General features: G+C 57.4%; 9 protein-coding genes across 9 annotated transcripts; 6 read left to right on the forward strand and 3 right to left on the reverse strand.

Moving 5' to 3' along the window:
- Window positions 1-458: 458 nt before the first annotated feature.
- On the reverse strand, window positions 459-1,886 carry SPBR_02794 (uncharacterized protein; the record flags this gene model as incomplete). The annotated part of the gene is made up of 1 exon (XM_040761097.1): window positions 459-1,886. The coding sequence occupies one exon, from the start codon at window positions 1,884-1,886 to the stop codon at window positions 459-461; it is 1,428 nt and encodes a 475-aa protein (XP_040621226.1).
- A 3,478-nt stretch (window positions 1,887-5,364) lies between these two features.
- On the forward strand, window positions 5,365-7,452 carry SPBR_02478 (serine/threonineeeee-protein kinase; the record flags this gene model as incomplete). Its single annotated transcript, XM_040760781.1, has 1 exon — window positions 5,365-7,452. One exon carries the CDS (start codon window positions 5,365-5,367, stop codon window positions 7,450-7,452), a length of 2,088 nt encoding a protein of 695 aa, XP_040621227.1.
- Window positions 7,453-8,322: 870 nt separating this feature from the next.
- On the reverse strand, window positions 8,323-9,027 carry SPBR_03227 (uncharacterized protein; the record flags this gene model as incomplete). Its single annotated transcript, XM_040761530.1, has 1 exon — window positions 8,323-9,027. The coding sequence occupies one exon, from the start codon at window positions 9,025-9,027 to the stop codon at window positions 8,323-8,325; it is 705 nt and encodes a 234-aa protein (XP_040621228.1).
- Window positions 9,028-10,830: 1,803 nt separating this feature from the next.
- On the reverse strand, window positions 10,831-12,072 carry SPBR_02892 (salicylate hydroxylase; the record flags this gene model as incomplete). Its single annotated transcript, XM_040761195.1, has 1 exon — window positions 10,831-12,072. One exon carries the CDS (start codon window positions 12,070-12,072, stop codon window positions 10,831-10,833), a length of 1,242 nt encoding a protein of 413 aa, XP_040621229.1.
- A 492-nt stretch (window positions 12,073-12,564) lies between these two features.
- SPBR_02649 (uncharacterized protein) lies at window positions 12,565-14,278 on the forward strand (the record flags this gene model as incomplete). Its single annotated transcript, XM_040760952.1, has 3 exons — window positions 12,565-12,620; window positions 12,695-13,103; window positions 13,163-14,278. The coding sequence occupies 3 exons, from the start codon at window positions 12,565-12,567 to the stop codon at window positions 14,276-14,278; spliced, it is 1,581 nt and encodes a 526-aa protein (XP_040621230.1).
- A 96-nt stretch (window positions 14,279-14,374) lies between these two features.
- Window positions 14,375-14,911, forward strand: SPBR_03294 (uncharacterized protein; the record flags this gene model as incomplete). The annotated part of the gene is made up of 1 exon (XM_040761597.1): window positions 14,375-14,911. The coding sequence occupies one exon, from the start codon at window positions 14,375-14,377 to the stop codon at window positions 14,909-14,911; it is 537 nt and encodes a 178-aa protein (XP_040621231.1).
- A 380-nt stretch (window positions 14,912-15,291) lies between these two features.
- Window positions 15,292-16,470, forward strand: SPBR_02932 (uncharacterized protein; the record flags this gene model as incomplete). The annotated part of the gene is made up of 2 exons (XM_040761235.1): window positions 15,292-15,430; window positions 15,509-16,470. The coding sequence occupies 2 exons, from the start codon at window positions 15,292-15,294 to the stop codon at window positions 16,468-16,470; spliced, it is 1,101 nt and encodes a 366-aa protein (XP_040621232.1).
- Window positions 16,471-16,685: 215 nt separating this feature from the next.
- SPBR_03137 (uncharacterized protein) lies at window positions 16,686-17,546 on the forward strand (the record flags this gene model as incomplete). The annotated part of the gene is made up of 1 exon (XM_040761440.1): window positions 16,686-17,546. The coding sequence occupies one exon, from the start codon at window positions 16,686-16,688 to the stop codon at window positions 17,544-17,546; it is 861 nt and encodes a 286-aa protein (XP_040621233.1).
- A 671-nt stretch (window positions 17,547-18,217) lies between these two features.
- On the forward strand, window positions 18,218-18,741 carry SPBR_03299 (uncharacterized protein; the record flags this gene model as incomplete). The annotated part of the gene is made up of 2 exons (XM_040761602.1): window positions 18,218-18,295; window positions 18,379-18,741. 2 exons carry the CDS (start codon window positions 18,218-18,220, stop codon window positions 18,739-18,741), a joined length of 441 nt encoding a protein of 146 aa, XP_040621234.1.
- Window positions 18,742-18,937: the final 196 nt, after the last annotated feature.

The raw sequence follows: 18,937 nt of genomic DNA on the forward strand, positions 1-18,937 counted from the left end.
CTGCCCAGGTGGGTTACAAAGAATGGTTGTGAGAGGACGCCGTGTTGTTTGACGAAGATGAGGGTATCATGAAGACGCCAGTGATGCCAGTATCGCCAGACGATGCCTGTACCGAGACATGTGTGAATGTGTGCCGTGCCAGAGAATGCTTTGCTCTTTGCAATGACCCCTTTACCATGATGACGCCTTGCTGGTTTGAAGACGCCGATGGACGGAAGAGAACAGAAAATAGGCAAACCATACCTCGGGAAAGCCAAGCCGAGAAACGAAAAGCAAAAAGAAGACCACGCTCCACGCTGTGCAATGCAGATACAGATGCTAGATAAGCAAAAGACAATATCATGCACACAAGAAAGAGAGACGAGTGGAAGGATGAAATACACAAGGATGAAGACATCCTTTGGAGGTAGTAGTGGATTGGTAGAGTGATGTGTTCTTCTTGTGGGTTGTGCGTAATCCTATTGTCTTTCTTGTTCATCGACACCGGCGGACGCGGCAGCTTCCCTGCGACCCCGGAAGCGGGTCCGCATGGGTCTGGGCAAGGCAGTCTTCTCGACGCCGAGCCCTGGCCTGCGCCGTCCGCAGCTGCTGGCACGTCTGGTGTTGGTAGAGGAGGAGGCGATGGTTTCGAGGCGGTGGATGCGACCTTGCCGGGATGAGCGGTCAGAAGCGCGGCCAAAAGTAGCAATGATGCCGCTCGGCGCGACAGGGTGGTGGCGGCCGGTATCAACATGTGCCACAGGCCACGGCCGCGCAGAGGGTGAGACGCTACGGTGGCGGTCGCGGAATATAACAGGCAGCGGCGAGGCGGAGCAGGAATCGTCGACAGCGAGGCCCGGCTGCAGCGGGCGACGGTACGGCGACGATGAGTGTGATTTACCGCTTCCGATGGTGGCATCGGTCGTGTGAGCGGTTGTCGCTGGCGTGGCGGCATTGGCAATGGCTTCAAGTTGGGGTAGATGGTTTTGGTTCGTGACGGGGGTGGGAGGTGTCTTGGGCTCGGGGGTGGTATCCACTAACCCCTGCATGGTAGTGGCATAGGCCTCAGCAGGGCTGCGGTGGTGAGACTCCTCTTCAGCGACGTCAGGCTCAGCATCCGACATGGACACGGGTGTGTCGGGGCCAGAGGACTGAGAGGTGTCGTCGTCGAACTGGGAGGGACACTCCTCGTCATCGTCGTCGTCGTTGTCGACGTTGGGCGCAGCATCGCCGTCCTCAATGTCATGGAGGCGATCACCTTCATTGGAGTCGAAGGAGAGTGTGCGGGCGGGAGTGAGAGTGTTGAGACAGTACAGCTGGTGGGACGACGTCTCCATGTCGTCAGAGTATGTCGTCAGGGAGCGAGGCGAGGGAGGGAGGTCGTGGTGAAGAGAGGCGTGGGAGAGGGAATGGGTCATCGCCATCGGCTCTTGGGTGAAGGTGGCATCGTCGAAGAAGGGCTTCACGGGGGCAACGGGCGGCTGGCTTTTGGCTTCAATTTCGGTGTTCTGACCCGAGGATGAGGCCTTGTGCCAGGGGTGGCTGCTGGGGAGGTAGGAGGCAAAGTAGCGAACGAGCGAGTCAAGCGACCGCGTCCGAAAGAGCTGAAGGGCGTGTTCCCATTGTGTTGTGCCGACGAGATCCGGGTTTGCGATGATTTCGAACGAGGCCGATTCGAGCGACTCGTTCAGTTCGCGAAGGCGTTGATCACGGCGGACGGCGAGCAGATTGTGAAATTCACCGGTAGTCGTAGCCTCGTTCGCAATCTCAAAGACGTCGTGGTGAAAGGCATCGGGATCCTGGATGGCGGACTGGAAGGTGTTGTACTGTTTGTGGAGGGTCGTGAAGAGCGCGTCCCGCTTCATGCCAAACTTCCACGCAGGCCAGGCTATATCAGGATCTTCCATGATGGGCTGAGCGGTGTCAAACGAGGGCGTGAGGGGATATTTATCGACAAGAGTTTGGTGATGGACCGACACGGGGGAGAGCGTGTCGATGGAAGTTGATGGTACTGTGTTGATTGGAGGGGGGGGGTCGAGTCGAAGAGGGACAGATCGAATCAGTCGTCGGGAGGGAGGAGTTCGATGATCGTGGGAGTCAAGAGAATCGTGAGAGACGGATCGGATGAGCGAGAAGGAGATGAGAGATGGAATGAGAGATGAGCCAGGTCCAGAGCGCGCTGTTCATGAACAACGATGGAGACAGTCGTTGCAAGCAGAACAGGGCATCTACTGCAGAGGTATACCAGCGGCGTGATACATTTTGGCGGTGTTTTTGGTTGTGGTTAGATGGTCGTAGAAGCGTGAAAGGCGTGCAAAACGGTGGCTGTCGAGAGAGAGGCGGAAATTGTGGGCGGAATCTATAGTTTCTATGGATTTGGATGCGATTTTGGGGCTCTGAGGAGGGAATTGGACTCTGGCTCGAGGAGAAGAGGGGGCGAGAGGGGACGGTGATGATGAGGAAGGAGAGTTGCGAGATGCAGCAGCGAGACGGACGAAATGGGGACAAAACAGAGGGCAAAGAGACTGTTCAGAGGGAGTGGGCGTCGTCTTTCACGGCATCGCAGGCGCATTGGTGACAACAAAGAGGCAAAGAGGCAAAATTGGGCGGGACGTGAGGAAACACAGGCCGGAAGAGCGAAAAAGGGAGGGAAAAGTGGGCGATGCGGTCAACACCCAACAAAGGAGGAACGAAGGATTGTTGTGCAAAGATCGTTTGGCACCAAGACGGAATGAGACAGAGCGGCGCTAGAACAAGGTCATCCGAGCCATACGACCAATCACGAATCTCTGTCGGTATATAAGTGGGTCTGCATGTACGCTGTAATGCAGCTGCGCCCGCTGCTGTTACGCTATGCATGGCGCTAGTGATCCCTGCTAGCCAATGGTATGCCTGGAATAAATGTAGCAAATTTCTCGCAGCCAATGGGAGCATGGCTGAAGCCCCTCAGTCCCGTTTTCTCCCTGCCTCTGCCTGTTTCCGTGAGGTAGGAGTGGGGCCTCTGAGAGAGGGTGTGAAGCAGGGTAGGCACGACGAGGACTGACGTACGAAGTACCTTTTGTGCCAGGGGACATACAAATTGCATGGTCTTTTATCACAGCGCGACTTCTGTGTTGCTCTTTCAGAGGACAAACTCTCGTCGGGCACAGCGTGCAGGTGTGGGAGGAGGAGGTGCCTTGGGGCAAGGGGTGTAGCGAGATATCCGATGGCTGAAGAGGACAGCCGTCAGCGGAGAGAAACATCCTTTGTACACAGTAGTTCGTGCGCATAAAGTTAAAACAAACACTGTAATACACTGTGTACAGAGAGGCTCACACAGGAAAGTCTTGTCGCGTTGTACCTCCATCGCCTACGTCTAGCCTCACCACCTTCCACTTATCACAACTTATTTCTGCCTCAGAATGCAAGTATGCCTCACAGGAAGGCAGCCTGCCGTTTAGTCCACATGCAAAGTCGACGTGACCAGAGGCCAATGGGCAGGGTGTCCTCAGCCTCCACGCCGTGTCTCTGAAGTCACAGACTGTGCAGGGCTGAGATTGGGGGCATTTGTGACTTATAACATGCACCGTCAGTTACACCGTGCAGCCTCCGACATACTGTACAATACATACATTCGTATACGGCGACTTCTGTGGCGCGGTCGTTAGGTGGGTGTGGCTCGTGTCTTCCCGCATGCGCCGCTTGCCATGGCGGCCTCTAGGCAGCTGCCGCCCTTTTGCGTCTTGTTTCTCTCGTCCTTATTTCTAACCTTCTTTTTTTCGTCTTCTTAGTTTCTTGACATTTTCTGCTTCGTTGAGCGCTTTCTGTGTGGCTCCGCCGTTTCTTGGCTGTGACTCGACTCGGCGAGTTTCGAGGTCGTCTTCCTCATTCTCTGCTGTCTTTCTCTGCTCTGTTGCGTGGCCTGTATCGGCGTCCTGTTGTCCGTCCTGTTATCCGTCTTGTTATCCATCCTGCTGGTTGTCCTGCTGTCTGTCCTTTCTCTTGCCCTCCGTTGTGTTCCATCCCTCTCTGTCGCCTTCTGTGGTCACCTTGAGGCTGAGAAGCGGCCCCTGGCCGTCCTTCCCCAATGTTGGGAAACTCCAATTTTTTTCAATCTTATTTTTGGTGTTGTCCCATATGACTCTTGTCACATTCTTTTTTAAGTATCTGATTCTCCTTGTTGCTCATTTTTTATTGCCTTGGGTGTTGGTTCGTGACAACATCACCGGGTCTCTTCTGCCCTCACGCCGCGCTCTTCCGTTACGGCCTCTGTCGACGCTTGTCATTTTCTTTTTGGCCTCTATTTCGCCTTACTGCCTCGTTTCCATCATTTGTTGCCTTCGTATTGTTTCTGTTTGCCCTTGTGCTGTTTTCCGCGTGACAAGCTGCAACTGCTCGTTGTAGCGGTCCTGCCCTATTTGTGTCGGTTTTGCAGGCTGTTTGCCGTCTTCCAGCGCCCGAGCAACTCCAGAACAGGCCCCGTCTGCTGGCCGGTCGTGCCTTCCCAGAACAGAAACAGTTGCACCAGGCGGACAGTGCAGGCGACCACAACGCGCGCACGACAAAGAGAAATAGGAAAGAACGAAATCGAGCCGATTCTTAGGCGTCGCTGCCGACATCGAGGAACTTCATAAAACGGCAGGAACGACCCTCTCTGGCTCCAGACGAGTCGACTTCCGTCGAGCACACTAGCCGTCCGTGTCATTGCTGCCCCCCTTCCCTCTGCTATTATTATTAGAAAGGGAAAGAGCGAAAAGGACCCACAGCTGTCCGCAATATCAACCACCGGCCCTGCCACTTTCCTTCCTGGCATTTCAGGAAACCTTTCCTCCTTCAACCTCAACCACAAACTTTTCGGTTGACGACGACGACGACTGTCCCGGCACCTCGACTCAGCTCCTTTTCTGCAACCCACGGCGCCCGTCACCCTGCCGCTATTCTCGTTTCGGACCTGGCGGCCCCGCGCTCACCCAATCGCAGGTCCCTGCCGTCCGACCCCACACCTCCTCCGTCCGGACCGGCCACGAGCATATATGTAGATATATGTATATATATCGGCCGACTGCCCCCCGCTTGACGAATGGTGCCCGAGCCCCCGTTTGACCCTTTTCTGCGTGCTTCCGCCTCTGCTTTCGTGCGGCTTACGTTGCTGGGTTGCCCATATATATCTGGTGGCCGCCCGTGTCTGTGCTGTCTTCTGTGATCTGATTTTTCTCCTTCTTTCTCTTCTCTTTTTCTTGCCCTACCTGCTTCCCCTCCCACTCTAGAGTTGCCTCGCCGTCTCATTTCCCCTGCTGTCTGGCACAACATACCTTGGCCACGTCCCCGCCCTCCTCGCCGCCGCTCCTGGCTGGCCGCGCTCCGCCTCCATCCCTGACAGTGGCTTTGCCGCCGTGCGCTGCCGCCATGGGTGAAGCGGTGACGCAGTCGTCGTCCTCCGCGTTGGACACGGAGGAGAAGACCGAACCATTCCCGTCGTCCGAGTATGCGTCACGCCTACTTGACATGCGCGTCCAGGAGAGCTTTGCGGCGTCGGGCAGCGCCGGCAACGTCCACCTCGACGAACTCGTCGTGCCCTCGGACAAGGACATCCGGCTGCTGGTCCGCCCATTGCGCAGCCGCTCCGTCAGCCCCGGCAGCAGCGACAACTGCGAGTGGGTGGCCCTGCGCACCGAGGTAGCCTCGGCCGGCGCGCCGGACCAGCCGCCGGAAACGGTGCTGGCCGTCACACAAACGTCCAAGGACATCAAGTTCACCGTGCTGATGCCAGGTGAGCGCCACAGCGACGGCACGCCGATGCCAACTCTCTGGTGCGAGCTGTACTACGACCCTTCTAGCGACAACCAGATTCTGCTCAACAAATGCGACGTGCCGATCAACCTGTCGCGGATCTACCCCGCCATCTCCCCGCCCGCGAGCGCCGATGGCACACCGAGCACGCCCGGCACGCCCACAAACGCCAACACTACCACCACCTCTATGATGGTGATGCCGCCTGGGAACCAGGGCTTCATTCAGGGCATCGAGTACACCATCAACCCGGGCACGATCAAGGCCCTGTCACCAGGCACTTGGCGCATCAAGATGGGCCACTATGAGGTTCTGGACTTTCGGATACTAGAGCGCCGCCGCACACTGTTCAAGGCACTGCCCCCTCCACCAATACAGAATGACACCCCCGCTTCGTCGGGCAAGCGCTCGTTTGTTGCCGATGAGGACGACGATGTCGGCCGGCCCGACACACGGCGGCAGAAGACCATTGAGGGTGCGGACACGGCGCCTCCAGTGGGCGGGAACGACGACGTCAACAAGGAGGCCGTCATTATGTTCCTGCGACCCACGGCCGACCCGCTTGTCTTCCCTCTGCCCACGTCCGCCAAGGGCAACGAGGTCGGGCAGCAGCTCACCGATTCGCACGCTCTGCTGGACATGGAGCGCCAGGACACGGTCGTGGTCCCCGGCAGCTGCGAGATCGACTCGTACAAGCTGACGAAGCGCGACCCGATCGCGTCGACATCCCTGTCGACCGTCTTTACGGGCACCATGGAGCACCCCGAAGTGCCGCCCGGCAGTGTCATCACAGTCAAAGTCATCAAGACGCGGCCCGCGCCTCCACCGTCCTCGCCGGGCACCAATGCGGCGGCGGCCGCTGCGGCTGCCGCGCGGGCCGCGCAGCAGCTGCGCCCGCAGGAGATGGAGCGCGTGGTGGTGCGGCAGGCCGACACATGGCTGCGCGAGTACCAGTCGCACGAGTACCTGCGGCACGAGAGCATCGTGCGGCTCTACGGCGGCGACGCGCGGTACCTGTCGCTGTACATGGAGCACGTCGACGCCAAGGACCTGAGCAAGAAGGGCACCTGGCGCGCGTCCAACTCGGACTACTTCACGGGCGACCGGCGGGACGCGCTGCGGATCCTGCGGGACATTTCCGGGGCGCTGCACTACATCCATGGGCGCAACCTCGTGCACAACGACGTCAAGCCCGCCAACATTTTGTACTCGCCGGAGCGGGGCGCCGTGCTGTGCGACTTTGGGCTCTCCACGGACATCAACAGCCCGCCCTCGGCCGGCGGCACGCCCTACTACGTGCCCCCCGAGTTCATCGGGCGCAAGCTGCGCGGCCCGCCCAGCGACGTGTGGGCGCTGGGCATCACGATGCTGTATGTGCTGCGCAAGATTGGGTTCCCCGACACGCGCGGCGGGCGCAACCGGCCGAAACCTCTGTACTGGATGATTGCCGATGTCAACAAGACGACGGCGCTGTCGACAACAAATGGCGGCGGTGGCGGCGGTGGCGGCGGCAGCAACGCGACGGGAACGCCGTCGGCGGCGATGCAGATGAACATGTGGCTGTCGGAGATCCGGGAGGCCAAGGACAAGCTGGACCGCAGCGAGACGATTGAGGGGCTGACGTACGAGATGCTGGCGCCGAACCCGAACCAGCGGATCACGATGAAGCGGGTGGTGAGCGAGCTGATGAAGATGGCGGCGTGAAGATGGCGGCGTGAAGACGGCTGCGTGACGAGTACGAATTGTTCATTTGGTGGGATTTATTTGTTGGCACGACATTTACGGGATTTGTTTGCTTTTCATTTCGTTATATGTTTCTTTTTCTTCTTCTTTTACATCCTTCTTCCTGGGGAGGCATCCTACGGCTTATGTTTTGTTCAGTGTCGGCATTCGAATTTTTTTTTTGCCCCTTTTGTTTTTTCTGTCTTCTCATACCCTTTTCTGTTTACTTTTATGTCTTTATGGTTGACGGACTTTCGATACGTCATTGGTCCCTTGCGACCGTTTGTTTGTCTTTGCTACATTGTTTGATTGTTTCACTGATTCACTTTTTATTGTTTCATTCTGGGTGTTGTTCCCGTCGCACTCCGCTTCGCTGTTGAGTCTTGCATTTTTAAGGGTGTCTTCTCGCACTCTATCATGGCTGTTGTTCTTACCTTTTGTCTGTGCTTTCTATTGGGAACGGCGCATATATGCATGCTGAACGAAGAGGAGACCTGACCTCAAAAGTTATTTGATCTGCACACTTTTGCATTTACGTATCATCTTGTCATTGACAGTGGCATTGACTTCCGGCTTTCTCATCATTTAACTCTGCTCTTCGAGGTTATTATTCTTGACATTATTATCCATCATACATACAACAGCATAGCCAACAAAAAAAAACATAGATGACATGGGCATCACGACAGCGCGGAGCGCAAGCTAGAAGGCCAAGCAAAGGCGGTTCCAAGCAAGCCAGCATAATACAATTCATATTTTTCTGATACCATCTACCATTACAGTTCGATTTGCTCATTTCGTCACCAAGGGATTACCCCTCCATCGGTGCTCCTCTTCGTAGCATCGTTTGTCTCATGCACTCATGCCATACATAAAAGCCACGGCCAGGGCCACAACCGAGGTCAGCACGGCCTTGTTGACGCCGCTGGCCGCCCCTGCGTTCTTGCCCGTGGTCGTCGTGCTGGCGCTGCCGGCGCTGCCGGACGAGGTGGCCGTTCCGCTGCCACTGCCACCGGACGACGATGTTCCGTTGGCCTGGTCGCCAATGAGCGTGTAGCTCACGCCCGCGTCCGTCGTGCAGTTGGCCCCGCCAAAGTTGGCCACCGAGCTGTTCCGGAAGGTAATGTCGGCGCAGTTGTACAGGGCGCTGCCGCTCTCGCCCAGTGTCACGACCTGGATGGTGGCGCGCTGGCCGTCGGTCGGGGCCAGGCCGGCCGGCAGGTCCAGGTGCGGGATGCACAGGACGCCCTTGCCGGTCTCGTTCCAGAAGCTGGGGGTCAGCGAGTAGTTGAAGTTGGTGACGTTGTCGCCGAGGCCGAGGTTGACAAAGACATAAGTCCAGGGGTGGTGGAGGTCGAGTGACAGAGAGCCGCCGGTGGTGGGCCAGTCGGTGCGGTTGTCGCCGGCGACGCCCTGGGGCACACCGGCGCAAGGGAAGTCGTACTGCGAGTAGCTGTCGTTGTTGAGCGAGTCGGCACGCCAGGTGGGGTACTCGATCTGGAAGTGGGCAGAGGCCACGCCGACAGCGGCGACGAGAGTGGCGATGGAGGCAAGCATGGTGGTGGTGGATCTTGAGAAGGTAAGTGGGTGGGGAAATCAAGAGATGGAGATAGGATGAGACGAGTGAGACGATGCAGACGTTTGGGAAGGCTGGAGAGGTGTGAGACGTGACTGGACAGTGGAAGCTTTTATGTCTGACAAGACAAAAGGAACAAGACACAAGTAGACGGCAGGAGGTGCGTGTGCTTGCTGATGGTTTATATACCCAACTGTTCGCCAAGACCGTCGGAGAGCTGAGCTGCTGTCGGCGAGAAGATGCAAGGACAAGCTCTCCGACGACCAGAATAGCTTGTGTGGGTTACCGATCCATCCCGCGGCAGCGAGGGGGAAATACGTAAAAGAAACGAATGACTAGCACAGAAGAGTAATATTGGGCTCTACGAGGACGTGCAGGGTAGCAGATGCTGCTGGTCAGCCACAGCTGATATTGCCTCGTTCTCTGTGCCGCTGAGGAACCAATGCTTCGCATGCAGCCTTGGCCGGCCAGCGACCTAAGACGATGCAGTTCGTACGAAGCACAATGTACGGAGTATGGCGTAAAACGGACACTAAAGCAAATCGGGTCAGACTGACGTGGACATTGACCTGGACTTTGATGGGCTGGCTGGCAATTAAGGACAAGGAGACGATGAGTAGATCGTGGGGCCGAAGCAACGAAAAGTACTAACAAGAGTGACAAGAGTGAAGAGTGACATGCTCGGTGAAGGGGTAGACAAACAAAACGAAACGAAAGGCACACAATTGCACCAAGGAAACAAAAGGTAAAAGAAGCTTAATGGCGGCCGGCAGAGTGAGCATGTTTTTTTGTCGATATTTCCTTTTGCAGAAACGATGGCGCTGTTGCTGCCCCACGCAAGCTCTCCCAAAGCCAGCTCTTACACCCGTTTGGTCCATTGAAGGGTCCGTGGGTTTGGTGGGTTTGTTAGGTTGTGCTGGGCCTTGCCATTGATGGGCTTGGCAAAAGGTAGACCTGCATCGGAGTGCATGGAGTTTGCATGGGGTTTTGGGGAATTGGGAGGGGAATTTGCGTTGGACGTCCAATGCCAAGACGGCGGACGCAGGAAAAGGCCAAGAAAAGGCTGGGACCGAGAGGGCGGCGCGTCTGGTGGTGTGGTCTTTAATTTGCTCAAACGGGCGCAAATGCAACAGCGGCTTGGGGGAAGTCTGGTTTTCTTGTTGGAGGAGTTTGTCTGGTTGTCCCAAAGTATGGTTTCCATGTTGGCGGCACAGGGGAAGGCTGGAACGAAGAATATTAATTGAATAATTGAACGCAGTCAACAGAAGCGAGTTGGAAAGAAGACGGAACGGATACCATACTCAAACGAGCAAAGGGCCGGACAACACGAGACACTTCCATGGATACGGCCAAGAAACAAATAAGCTACTTCGTAGACACATTCTTCCACTCCTCCGACACGTGCAATTAGCGGACTTTTAGTGCTTGGAACTGTCAGATGCTTATCCTTATTCTTATTCTTATTTTATCTGGTCTGGACTTCCTAGTCGCATCGAACATGGCAGTATTCTGTACCAACGGAATTTGACACAGTACCAACTGACATGACGAGCAGATTGTACGGTTCATGCAAATTGTTTCCTGGTTGAGGCTATTTGAGCTTGATACGGATTGGATGTTCGCATTTTGTTTTGACAAAAAAAGACACATATTAATTATTACATCCTTTTTATTCTTGTCATAAATCAACAATATATCAAATAATCATCTATCTGAAGAAAAAAAAGCTCGTCTATTCCAACACGCCAAGATTGTCTCCTTGTCTCCTTTTATTGCTCTTCCTCCTATTCCTCCGTTCCCTCCTTCGCGTCACCCCCTACCATGCCCTTCATGGCTGCCACAAAATCACAAGCAGCATCATCGGAGCCAAACATGAGCCCAATGCGCTGGTCCGTCTCCTCGCCTTCCTTGACGGCGCGAGCCAGCATGTCCTTTTCGAATGACTGAAGGAGGGGACTCAGAGTTGTGATGAAGTCGCCCGTCTCGCCACGTGCCCGATACGCCTCGGCAACCGCCTTGGACAGCAGCAGCGCATCCAGCATGGCCTGGTTGACGCCCTCGCCGTTGGGCAGCATCAGGTGCGCGGCATCGCCGACCAGCGTGACGCCCGGCTGCGACGGCCACGACCAGCCGTACGGCAGCGTGTAAAAGGGCCGGATGTCCAGCGTGCCGTCCGTCCTGTCGGTGGCCACGTCTTCGTCGCAGGCGGTGGTCACGAGGTCCCGGACGCGCGGGCCGAATGTGGCTAGGAGGTCCTCGTCTCCCAGCAGGACCTGCTTGGCGGCGCGCGCTGGCTTCCCGGCCAGACCCCGCGTGGCGGCAAAGGCCTCGTCGGCGACCGTCAGCCACAAGTACAGCCGGGCCGAGTCGAGGGGCCCGCGCTGGGAGACGACGGCGTGGCGGCGGCCGAGGACGCAGTAGGAGCCGGAGCCGACGAGCGCGGCCAGGTGCGGGAAGCGGGATGTCAGGTGCGTCACGGTCACGGTCACGCAGTGCATGCCGGTAAAGTGCGGCCGCGTGTCGCTGAGCAGCGCCCGCACCCTGGACCACGCGCCGTCGGCGCCCACCACCAGGTCGAAGGTGTGCGAGCCGTTGTCGCCAAAGTCGAGGGCCGTCGTGCCAGCGGCCGTCTTGCTGGCCGCCGCCAGCCGATGTCCCCAGCGAATGCTTTCTGGCGGCACATGCGTCGACAGCAGCTTTGACAGGTTGTTGCGGGAAATCTCGGGCCGCTTGCCGCCGCCGTCGGCTGCCATCAGCACCTCACCCGCCCGGTTGGCAATCAGAAACTGCTGGCTGCACTCGCCCGTTAGCGGACCAAACTCGGCCGTCAGACCACACGCCTCAATGGCATCCAGGCCGGATCCGGGGTGCAGATCGAGCATGCCCGATGGGCGGGCCAGGTCGGCCTCGGTGGGCTGCTTGCGTAGCTCGAAGATGGTGAAGGGGATGTTTTGTCGGTGGAGAAGCACGCCGAGAGTGAGCCCAGCCGGCCCGCCGCCGACAATGGCAATCCGTGGAGGAGGCATGGAAGAGATGTGCAATGTGTAAGAGAATATGGTGATGTGGGGGATGTGGTGATGTGGTGACGAGTTGTGTAAGAGGACTGATGATCTTGGGGAAGAGATGAGGATCGAACGGATTGTCGTTTGAGACAGACTGGCCAGCTTGAACTTATATACCCATTCGACATTTTAGAAATTTAACGTTTACTCTTCCTCCATAATATCATCATCGGAGCCTCACGTCGGTCTCTGTCGGTTGTTGCCTCCTCGGGGGCACACACGCCCGACTGGTAAGCGCTGTAAAGTGCCAGTAGAACTCCTGCGAGATAACGCTGGCATGGATCACCTTTGGTGTTAGTGTCGGCCGTTAGTCGGGCCCGACGAAACCCGCCAATCAGAGGCTGCCCTCGGGCGTCGCTCAGCACTGACATCTCACTCGACAGTGAGTTGACGACAACGTCTCAGAACATTGAGGAAGCGCAACATGTGAGAACGAAGGTAAATACAACAGCTTCCATGGAGACTGCTCGGCACAACCACGCTTGTGCACGATGTTCTGAGCGGAAAGTCAAGTAAGAGACAAGGCCATTCCACTGTCCATTTCGCGCGTCTTGTTACAGCTTGACTGACTGACCGCACGACGTAGATGTGACCGGAAACGTCCCTGTGAAGCATGTGTCCGACTCGACCTGGACTGTGATTTTCTGCCTCTGCCGCCACGCAACCGGCGGAGACGCCCAAACAATGCAAACGTCCAGATCCAGGCCCTCGCTGGACAGCTGCGCGAGTATGAAGCCTGGTTTCGCGAGAGAGGCATCGATCCAGAGTCTTTGCCCGTCAATATTCCGCGACAACGTGAGAGCGAACCGTCTGAAAAGGAGCCACTCCACACGGCACAGTCGACACAGTCAGCGCAGTCGATACAATCGACACCGTCTGGAGCCAGCCCAGGCCGTCTTAGGCTTGCCAGCAAGTGTGTCGTCGTTCCTGTCTTCACAATTCTGTCTCGCGTTGCTGACAACAACAGTGTGCTGTGGACTCGAGTCATTGAAGAGGTCAGCAACGAGCAGTGTCCGTCCAGCCGTTCTTGATCACCAACTGACTTTTCATTTAGTTTGATCCCCAAGACGACCTAAACATCACCCATGATGGCTCCAGCGACGATGAAGTGGAGGTTCGCTTGAAGGGCACGCCCGGCAACACCGGCGTCGGCCCATCATTCATTTTTGCAAATCGTCCGTCACCGCATGGGTATCGCCCCGAGCATCCTCCTCTCGATATGTCTCGTCGACTGTGGCAGGTCTACTGCGAGAACGTCGACCCTCTGACCAAGGTACTGCATATGCCCACCGTCAAGCATGCCATGGAGAACGCCTTCCGAGACACGCCCGCGGTTCCACGTGCTTTCGAGGCTCTCCTTTTTGCCGTCTACGCGGCGGCCGTAATGTCCCTGCGAGAGGACGACTGCTCCAAGACACTGGGCGAGCCGCGATCCGTCCTGCTCCCCCGTTACCTTGCTGCCACTGAGACGGCCCTCATGCGAGCCAATGTGCTCGGCACCACCGATATCATTGTCCTGCAGGCACTCCTCCTCTACCTCCTCGCCGTGCGCGATCTGCACGAGCCACGTGCCGTGTGGACGCTGACCGGCGTGGCCATACGCCTGGCTGAGGGCATGGGGCTGGATCGTGACGGCTTGCGAGAGTCGCCGCCCCTGCCGCCCTTTGATGTTGAGATGCGCCGCCGGCTGTGGTGGCAGCTGCGGGTGCACGACTTTCGCACTGCCGAGCTCTGTGGCCGGCCCAAGTTCCAGGATTTGGACGTGGACAGTACCCTGACAGCAGGATCCACGGCCGCTCTGGCGACACAGTGGCCGGCCAATGTCGATGACGCTGCCCTCGGCCCGGCCATGGCGGGAAGCCCCCTCCCGCCGTTGGGCGAGGCATCGTCGGCCACGGACGCCGTATTTGTCGCCGTCAAGTGCGAGCTGCTGCGGTTCACGGCCGCACGGCTGAGTGCCCTGCGCCGGCAGCAGATCCCGGGTCCAAGTACGAACCCCTGGCGTCTGTACACCACCAGCGCCCTCGACAACGACTTTGCCGACATTGAAGCCCGCCTCGAGACGCGCTACCTCCGCTACTGCGACCCGTCCAAGCCGCTGCATCTCATGGCTACCCTCATGGCCCGCTGTGCCATCAACATCCTGCGCTTCATGACACGCCATCCATGACGGTGGACAGACCGTGGTGCTGCGGGCGATGCACCAAGCAAGGAAGAACGCGCCGTCGTATGGCGTCTCTGTCTGGCCATTCTGGACCAGCAGCACATGCTCCAGTCCAATCCTCACCTGCGCAACTTTGCCTGGCATGCGCCCTTTTTTCAGCAGTGGCACGCCATCATCCACGTGCTGGACACCTTGAGGGCCGAGCCTGACATCGAGCAGGCTGCCAGGGCTTGGAATCTTGTCGAGAAGACGTACACAAACAACCCGGAGATGCTGTCGGGGCAGAGCAACAGACCCATCCACGTCGCCGTTGGCAACCTCTGCCTGAAAGCGTTTGCTCAGCACGAAGCTGTTGCGGCAGTTGGCTCCACGGCGCCGACCTATGTCGTGCAGCTGAGAAAGTCGAGGGAAACGGCGGCAAGGCTGGCTAAAGCACGGGAATCAAAGGCACAACAGACGGTGCAGACAGACAAGAGTAGTAGCATGGTCGACGACCGAACGACGGCAGCAGGAGGCAATGCGCCGACTGGTGACGTCGAGATAGGCAACCTTGACCCCTTGGTCGCCATGGACATCGATTCGACAGTCAGTGTGGACTGGAACCAGTGGGACACGTGGCTGGTCGGGGCCGGTGTCTGACGGAATGTCTTTGGCCGCTGTTGTACTCATTCCGTTCACCGACCGCTCGCACGCTACACCGCGTGCTTCTCTGCCAAACACAGAAGCATGAGATAAAATGGGCAAATAAACCAACGGTTGCTCGAAAGTATGTTTTGCTCGAGTTGCGCGTAGACTAGGCTTGGTGCAGTTGCCGCGATTCCGTTCCGGCGCTTCGTCCACTGCGTCCGCTCTTCGGAGTCGGAGACAATGGCCCCACTCCCCGCACGACTAACACGCTAGATTTCTAATGATGTGCACGTCTTTCTCATTCTCAACACATCGACCTCATGTGTTTTGTCACCCTTTTATTGTACCAACGATCGAGAAACCCCATCTTCTGAGAGGATCCAACTTCCACCATGGCCTTCCAGATACCCAAAACACAACAGGCGGCCGTGATTGAGAACCCGGGTCCCAAGGGCATTATCGTCATCAAAGACGACGTTCCCGTTTCCGAGCCCGGCCCAGACGAGATTCTCGTGAAGCTCGAGTATTCCGGTCTGTGGTAGGTGTATACGCAAGCAAACAGAAATCGTATCTTGGCAAGACTCCTAACTCCCAACAGCCGCTCGGAAGTCCGTGCCCTACTCGCCTGGGGCGTCTACAACTCCATCGTCGGCCACGAGGGGATCGGCACTGTTGTCAAGGCCGGCGACGACTGCGGAAAGTCCCTCCTTGGCAGACGCGTCGGCGTCAAATGGCTCTACAGCGCCTGCGGCAACCCACCGCAGCGGCCCTGCTCGGTCTGCCGCCGCGGGTTCCCCAACAACTGCCCGCGGCAACGCAACACCGGCAAGCACGTCCCCGGCACGCTCCAGCAGTACGTCGTTGCCGATGCGCGGTATGTCACCACGCGCATCCCCGCCGGTCTTGCCAGTGAGGTTGTCTCGCCGCTCCTGTGTGCCGGTCTCACCATGATGGGCGGCCTCGCCAAAGTGGACACCCACGTGGCGTCGACCAGCGGCGGAGAGGACGACAAAGGCGGTATCTGGGTCGTCATTTCGGGTGCGGGTGGCGGTCTGGGCCATCTCGGCGTGCAGCTCGCGTCATCAAAACGCGCCGGAAGGTACAATGTCATTGCCATCGACAGTGGCAATGCTAAACGCACGCTGAGTCTGGACTCGGGCGCACACCACTTCCTCGACTACAAGCAGCCTGACGACGACATCGAGAAGGCCGTCCATGACATCACCGGCGGCGAGGGCGCCCACGCTGTCCTGGTCGTCTCGGGCTCCGAAGACGCGTTCCGCACAGCTCCGCGGCTGGTCCGCAACATGGGCATCATTGTCAGCATCGGCCTGCCACACAACGACTTTACCCTTCCCGTGTCGGCGTCCCTGTGTTCGGCACGGTCGTTGACGGTCACGGGTGTTGCTGTGGACACAGAGCAGCGGATGGAGGAGCTTCTCGAGCTGGCGGCCAGTGGCAAAGTCACACCCGCGATCGAGGTCCGGGACTTTGCCGAAACGCCGGCCATCATTGAGCAGCTCCGCACGGACAACGTCACGGGGCGAATTGTTGTCAAGATTCCAGAATAAGCCGTGTAAGCAATTGTCTCTCTGCCTAACAATGGAATTATTAAACGTAAAGCAGATAGAACTTGTAGGTAAGCCTCACGTTGATGCCTAAAGTCACGTGTTTGTCTCGACTCGATCCTTGTTTTTCTGCGGACGGCGCAATGCACAGGCCTCAACGAGACCAACCTCAATTACGACAACTATTCAATGCCCTAGACATTGTTGCCGCATCCAAAATGGGGTACGATCGGAGGCACCGCGACTCTGACCAAGAAGAGCCGCTCGAGTATCCACGCATAGTCCAGGTACGCGACGCGACACACCCTAGTCTCGCCACTTTTCTCGGCAGAGTACTAACACGCCACAAGTTCCGGCTCGGCCGCAGCTGGATCCACGCCGATGCGAACTTATTCCACGACTTGTATCCACACGTCCTCCGCCTCACGATTCGACCGCGTGCTTGGAACGGCCTTGTGAGGCGCTGTGCGGCCTGGCTGCCCGCACCCCTTCAGGCTCTCGTGAAGCGCTGCTGGCCAGGCGCGTTTCTGCCGCCGCGCGTCGTCTTAAAAAAGCTATCCCGCCCGACCCTGTGCCGCACAGAGCTCTTTGACAACGAGATCGCCATGTACAAACAGCTGCAGGCCATCCAGGGGCGCACTATACCCCGATTCTACGGCGAGGCATCGTTCCGCGAGGACGACGGACAACAGAAACGGGCCATTGTCTTATCCGTCGTCGAGGGTGAGGTAGCCGATCGCCAAACAATGCCCATCTCCCTAGACGAGTTTAAGCGGCGTCTAGGTGCTGCACACGCCGAAATGCTCCACCAGGGCGTCTCCTACGACGACTTACAACCAAACAATCTCGTCGTACAAAACGAGGGCAGCAGCGACCAGCGCGGTGGGCGGCTCGTCTTTTTAGACCTGGAATTCGCCGAGCCCTGTCCGCCGGAGAAAGTCGAGCGCCGGGCCAAGAGCCTGATTTCAGACTACTCCAGTTGGTACAGCTCGTACTTGGAATTCTGGGAGACAGAAGATCGGTCGCAGTTGCACCGAGAAGGCAAGTTCTCACCAATACGAAGCGCAACGCGGGACTGACAATACACCCTCGCCACCGAGGATCTTACTTAAGATTTGGTCTTATCTACTACAAAATCAAAACAAGATCGAGCTTCCTATCTGGCTACAAACGGGAGGGTTTTGACGTTGCAGAACGATGGCGACGACAGATGGCGCAACGTTGTGGGACGGCCTTTGGTCCGGCTCACGAGATAATCAAGCAAGTAAATCAAAGCCTGTGTGACAAATCTGCGCACAGGAACGTGAGACGACGACAGTATTTGGAAAACGATTTCAATTACACCTTTTGGCTTATGGACTTCACATTCATGTTGCGTATTTTCTGCCACAGCAAGGAACAGCATTTTCATAATCACCGCTGCGCCTTGTTGTTGGATCCACAGAGCAGACTCCAGATCGGATGTCCCCGACGCTCTACTCTACCGGCGCCCGTTCTGCGTGTTATGGTTGTCATCCGTGGTATTCTGCCCACACCCGCTACGGCATCCTATTCCGGGGCTGTCTGGATCCACGTGGGTTCCCCTCTCCTGCGTCGGTCGGCCCGTTTTGTCCCGCTTTGCCAGTAAGCAGCGGCGATAAGAGGACCAACTTTCGTTTCCGGCCGTGCATAAGTGTCTCGCTGGCCGCACTTCACGACAAACGCTGATTCACTTTGCGTTTCTGCACTTTTTTCCACCGACAACATCTCAATGGCCGACAAGACTTACAAGGGCAGCTGCTCCTGCGGCGCGATCCAAATCGAGGTGCAGGGCGGTCCTGCGCATGTGGTGAGTTGGGGTAGGCGGTCGTAGTGTTGCAGGACATGAACTGATTTATTTCCCCTCTCCCCCTCCTTCTTCCATCCCTTCAGGCCCTTTGCCACTGCCGCAATTGCCACAAGACCACGTCGTCGACTTACAGCCTCAATTGGGTCGTGCCCCGGACCAACTTCAAGGTTGTCGCCGGCGAGCCCACGACGTACATTGCCACCGGCGGCAGCGGCAACCCGGTCGAGCGCAAGTTCTGCAACAAGTGCAGCTCGACGCTGTGGACCGAGTCGGCCTCGTTTGCCGGTGTTGTCGTGGTCAAGGCGGGCGTCATGGACGACAATGCCTTTGCCGAGTTCCAGCCGGCCAGCGAGACGTTTACGTCGCGCAAGCCTGGCTGGGTGCCGGTGGTCGAGGGCGCTGCGCAGTTTGAAGAGGCCTGGAAGGCGCCCGCTGCTAAGGAGTAGGATACGGGCCTATGTGCATTTCGATTAGAGGGAAGGGTTTCGAATGTGCCCAATATGAAGACATGTGAGGATTTGAAGACACAGCAGGTAGAGTGCGCCGGTCGACGTCATCATTTTGAGTGTGGCGTCGGTGGGAAATAAGCATTTATGGACTGAAATGAAGCGTCTAATTTTGTGCAGATGACACATTTCTCCC

This window comes from Sporothrix brasiliensis (assembly GCF_000820605.1).
Source record: "Sporothrix brasiliensis 5110 chromosome Unknown Cont17, whole genome shotgun sequence".
In the NCBI taxonomy this organism is placed as follows: domain Eukaryota; kingdom Fungi; phylum Ascomycota; class Sordariomycetes; order Ophiostomatales; family Ophiostomataceae; genus Sporothrix; species Sporothrix brasiliensis.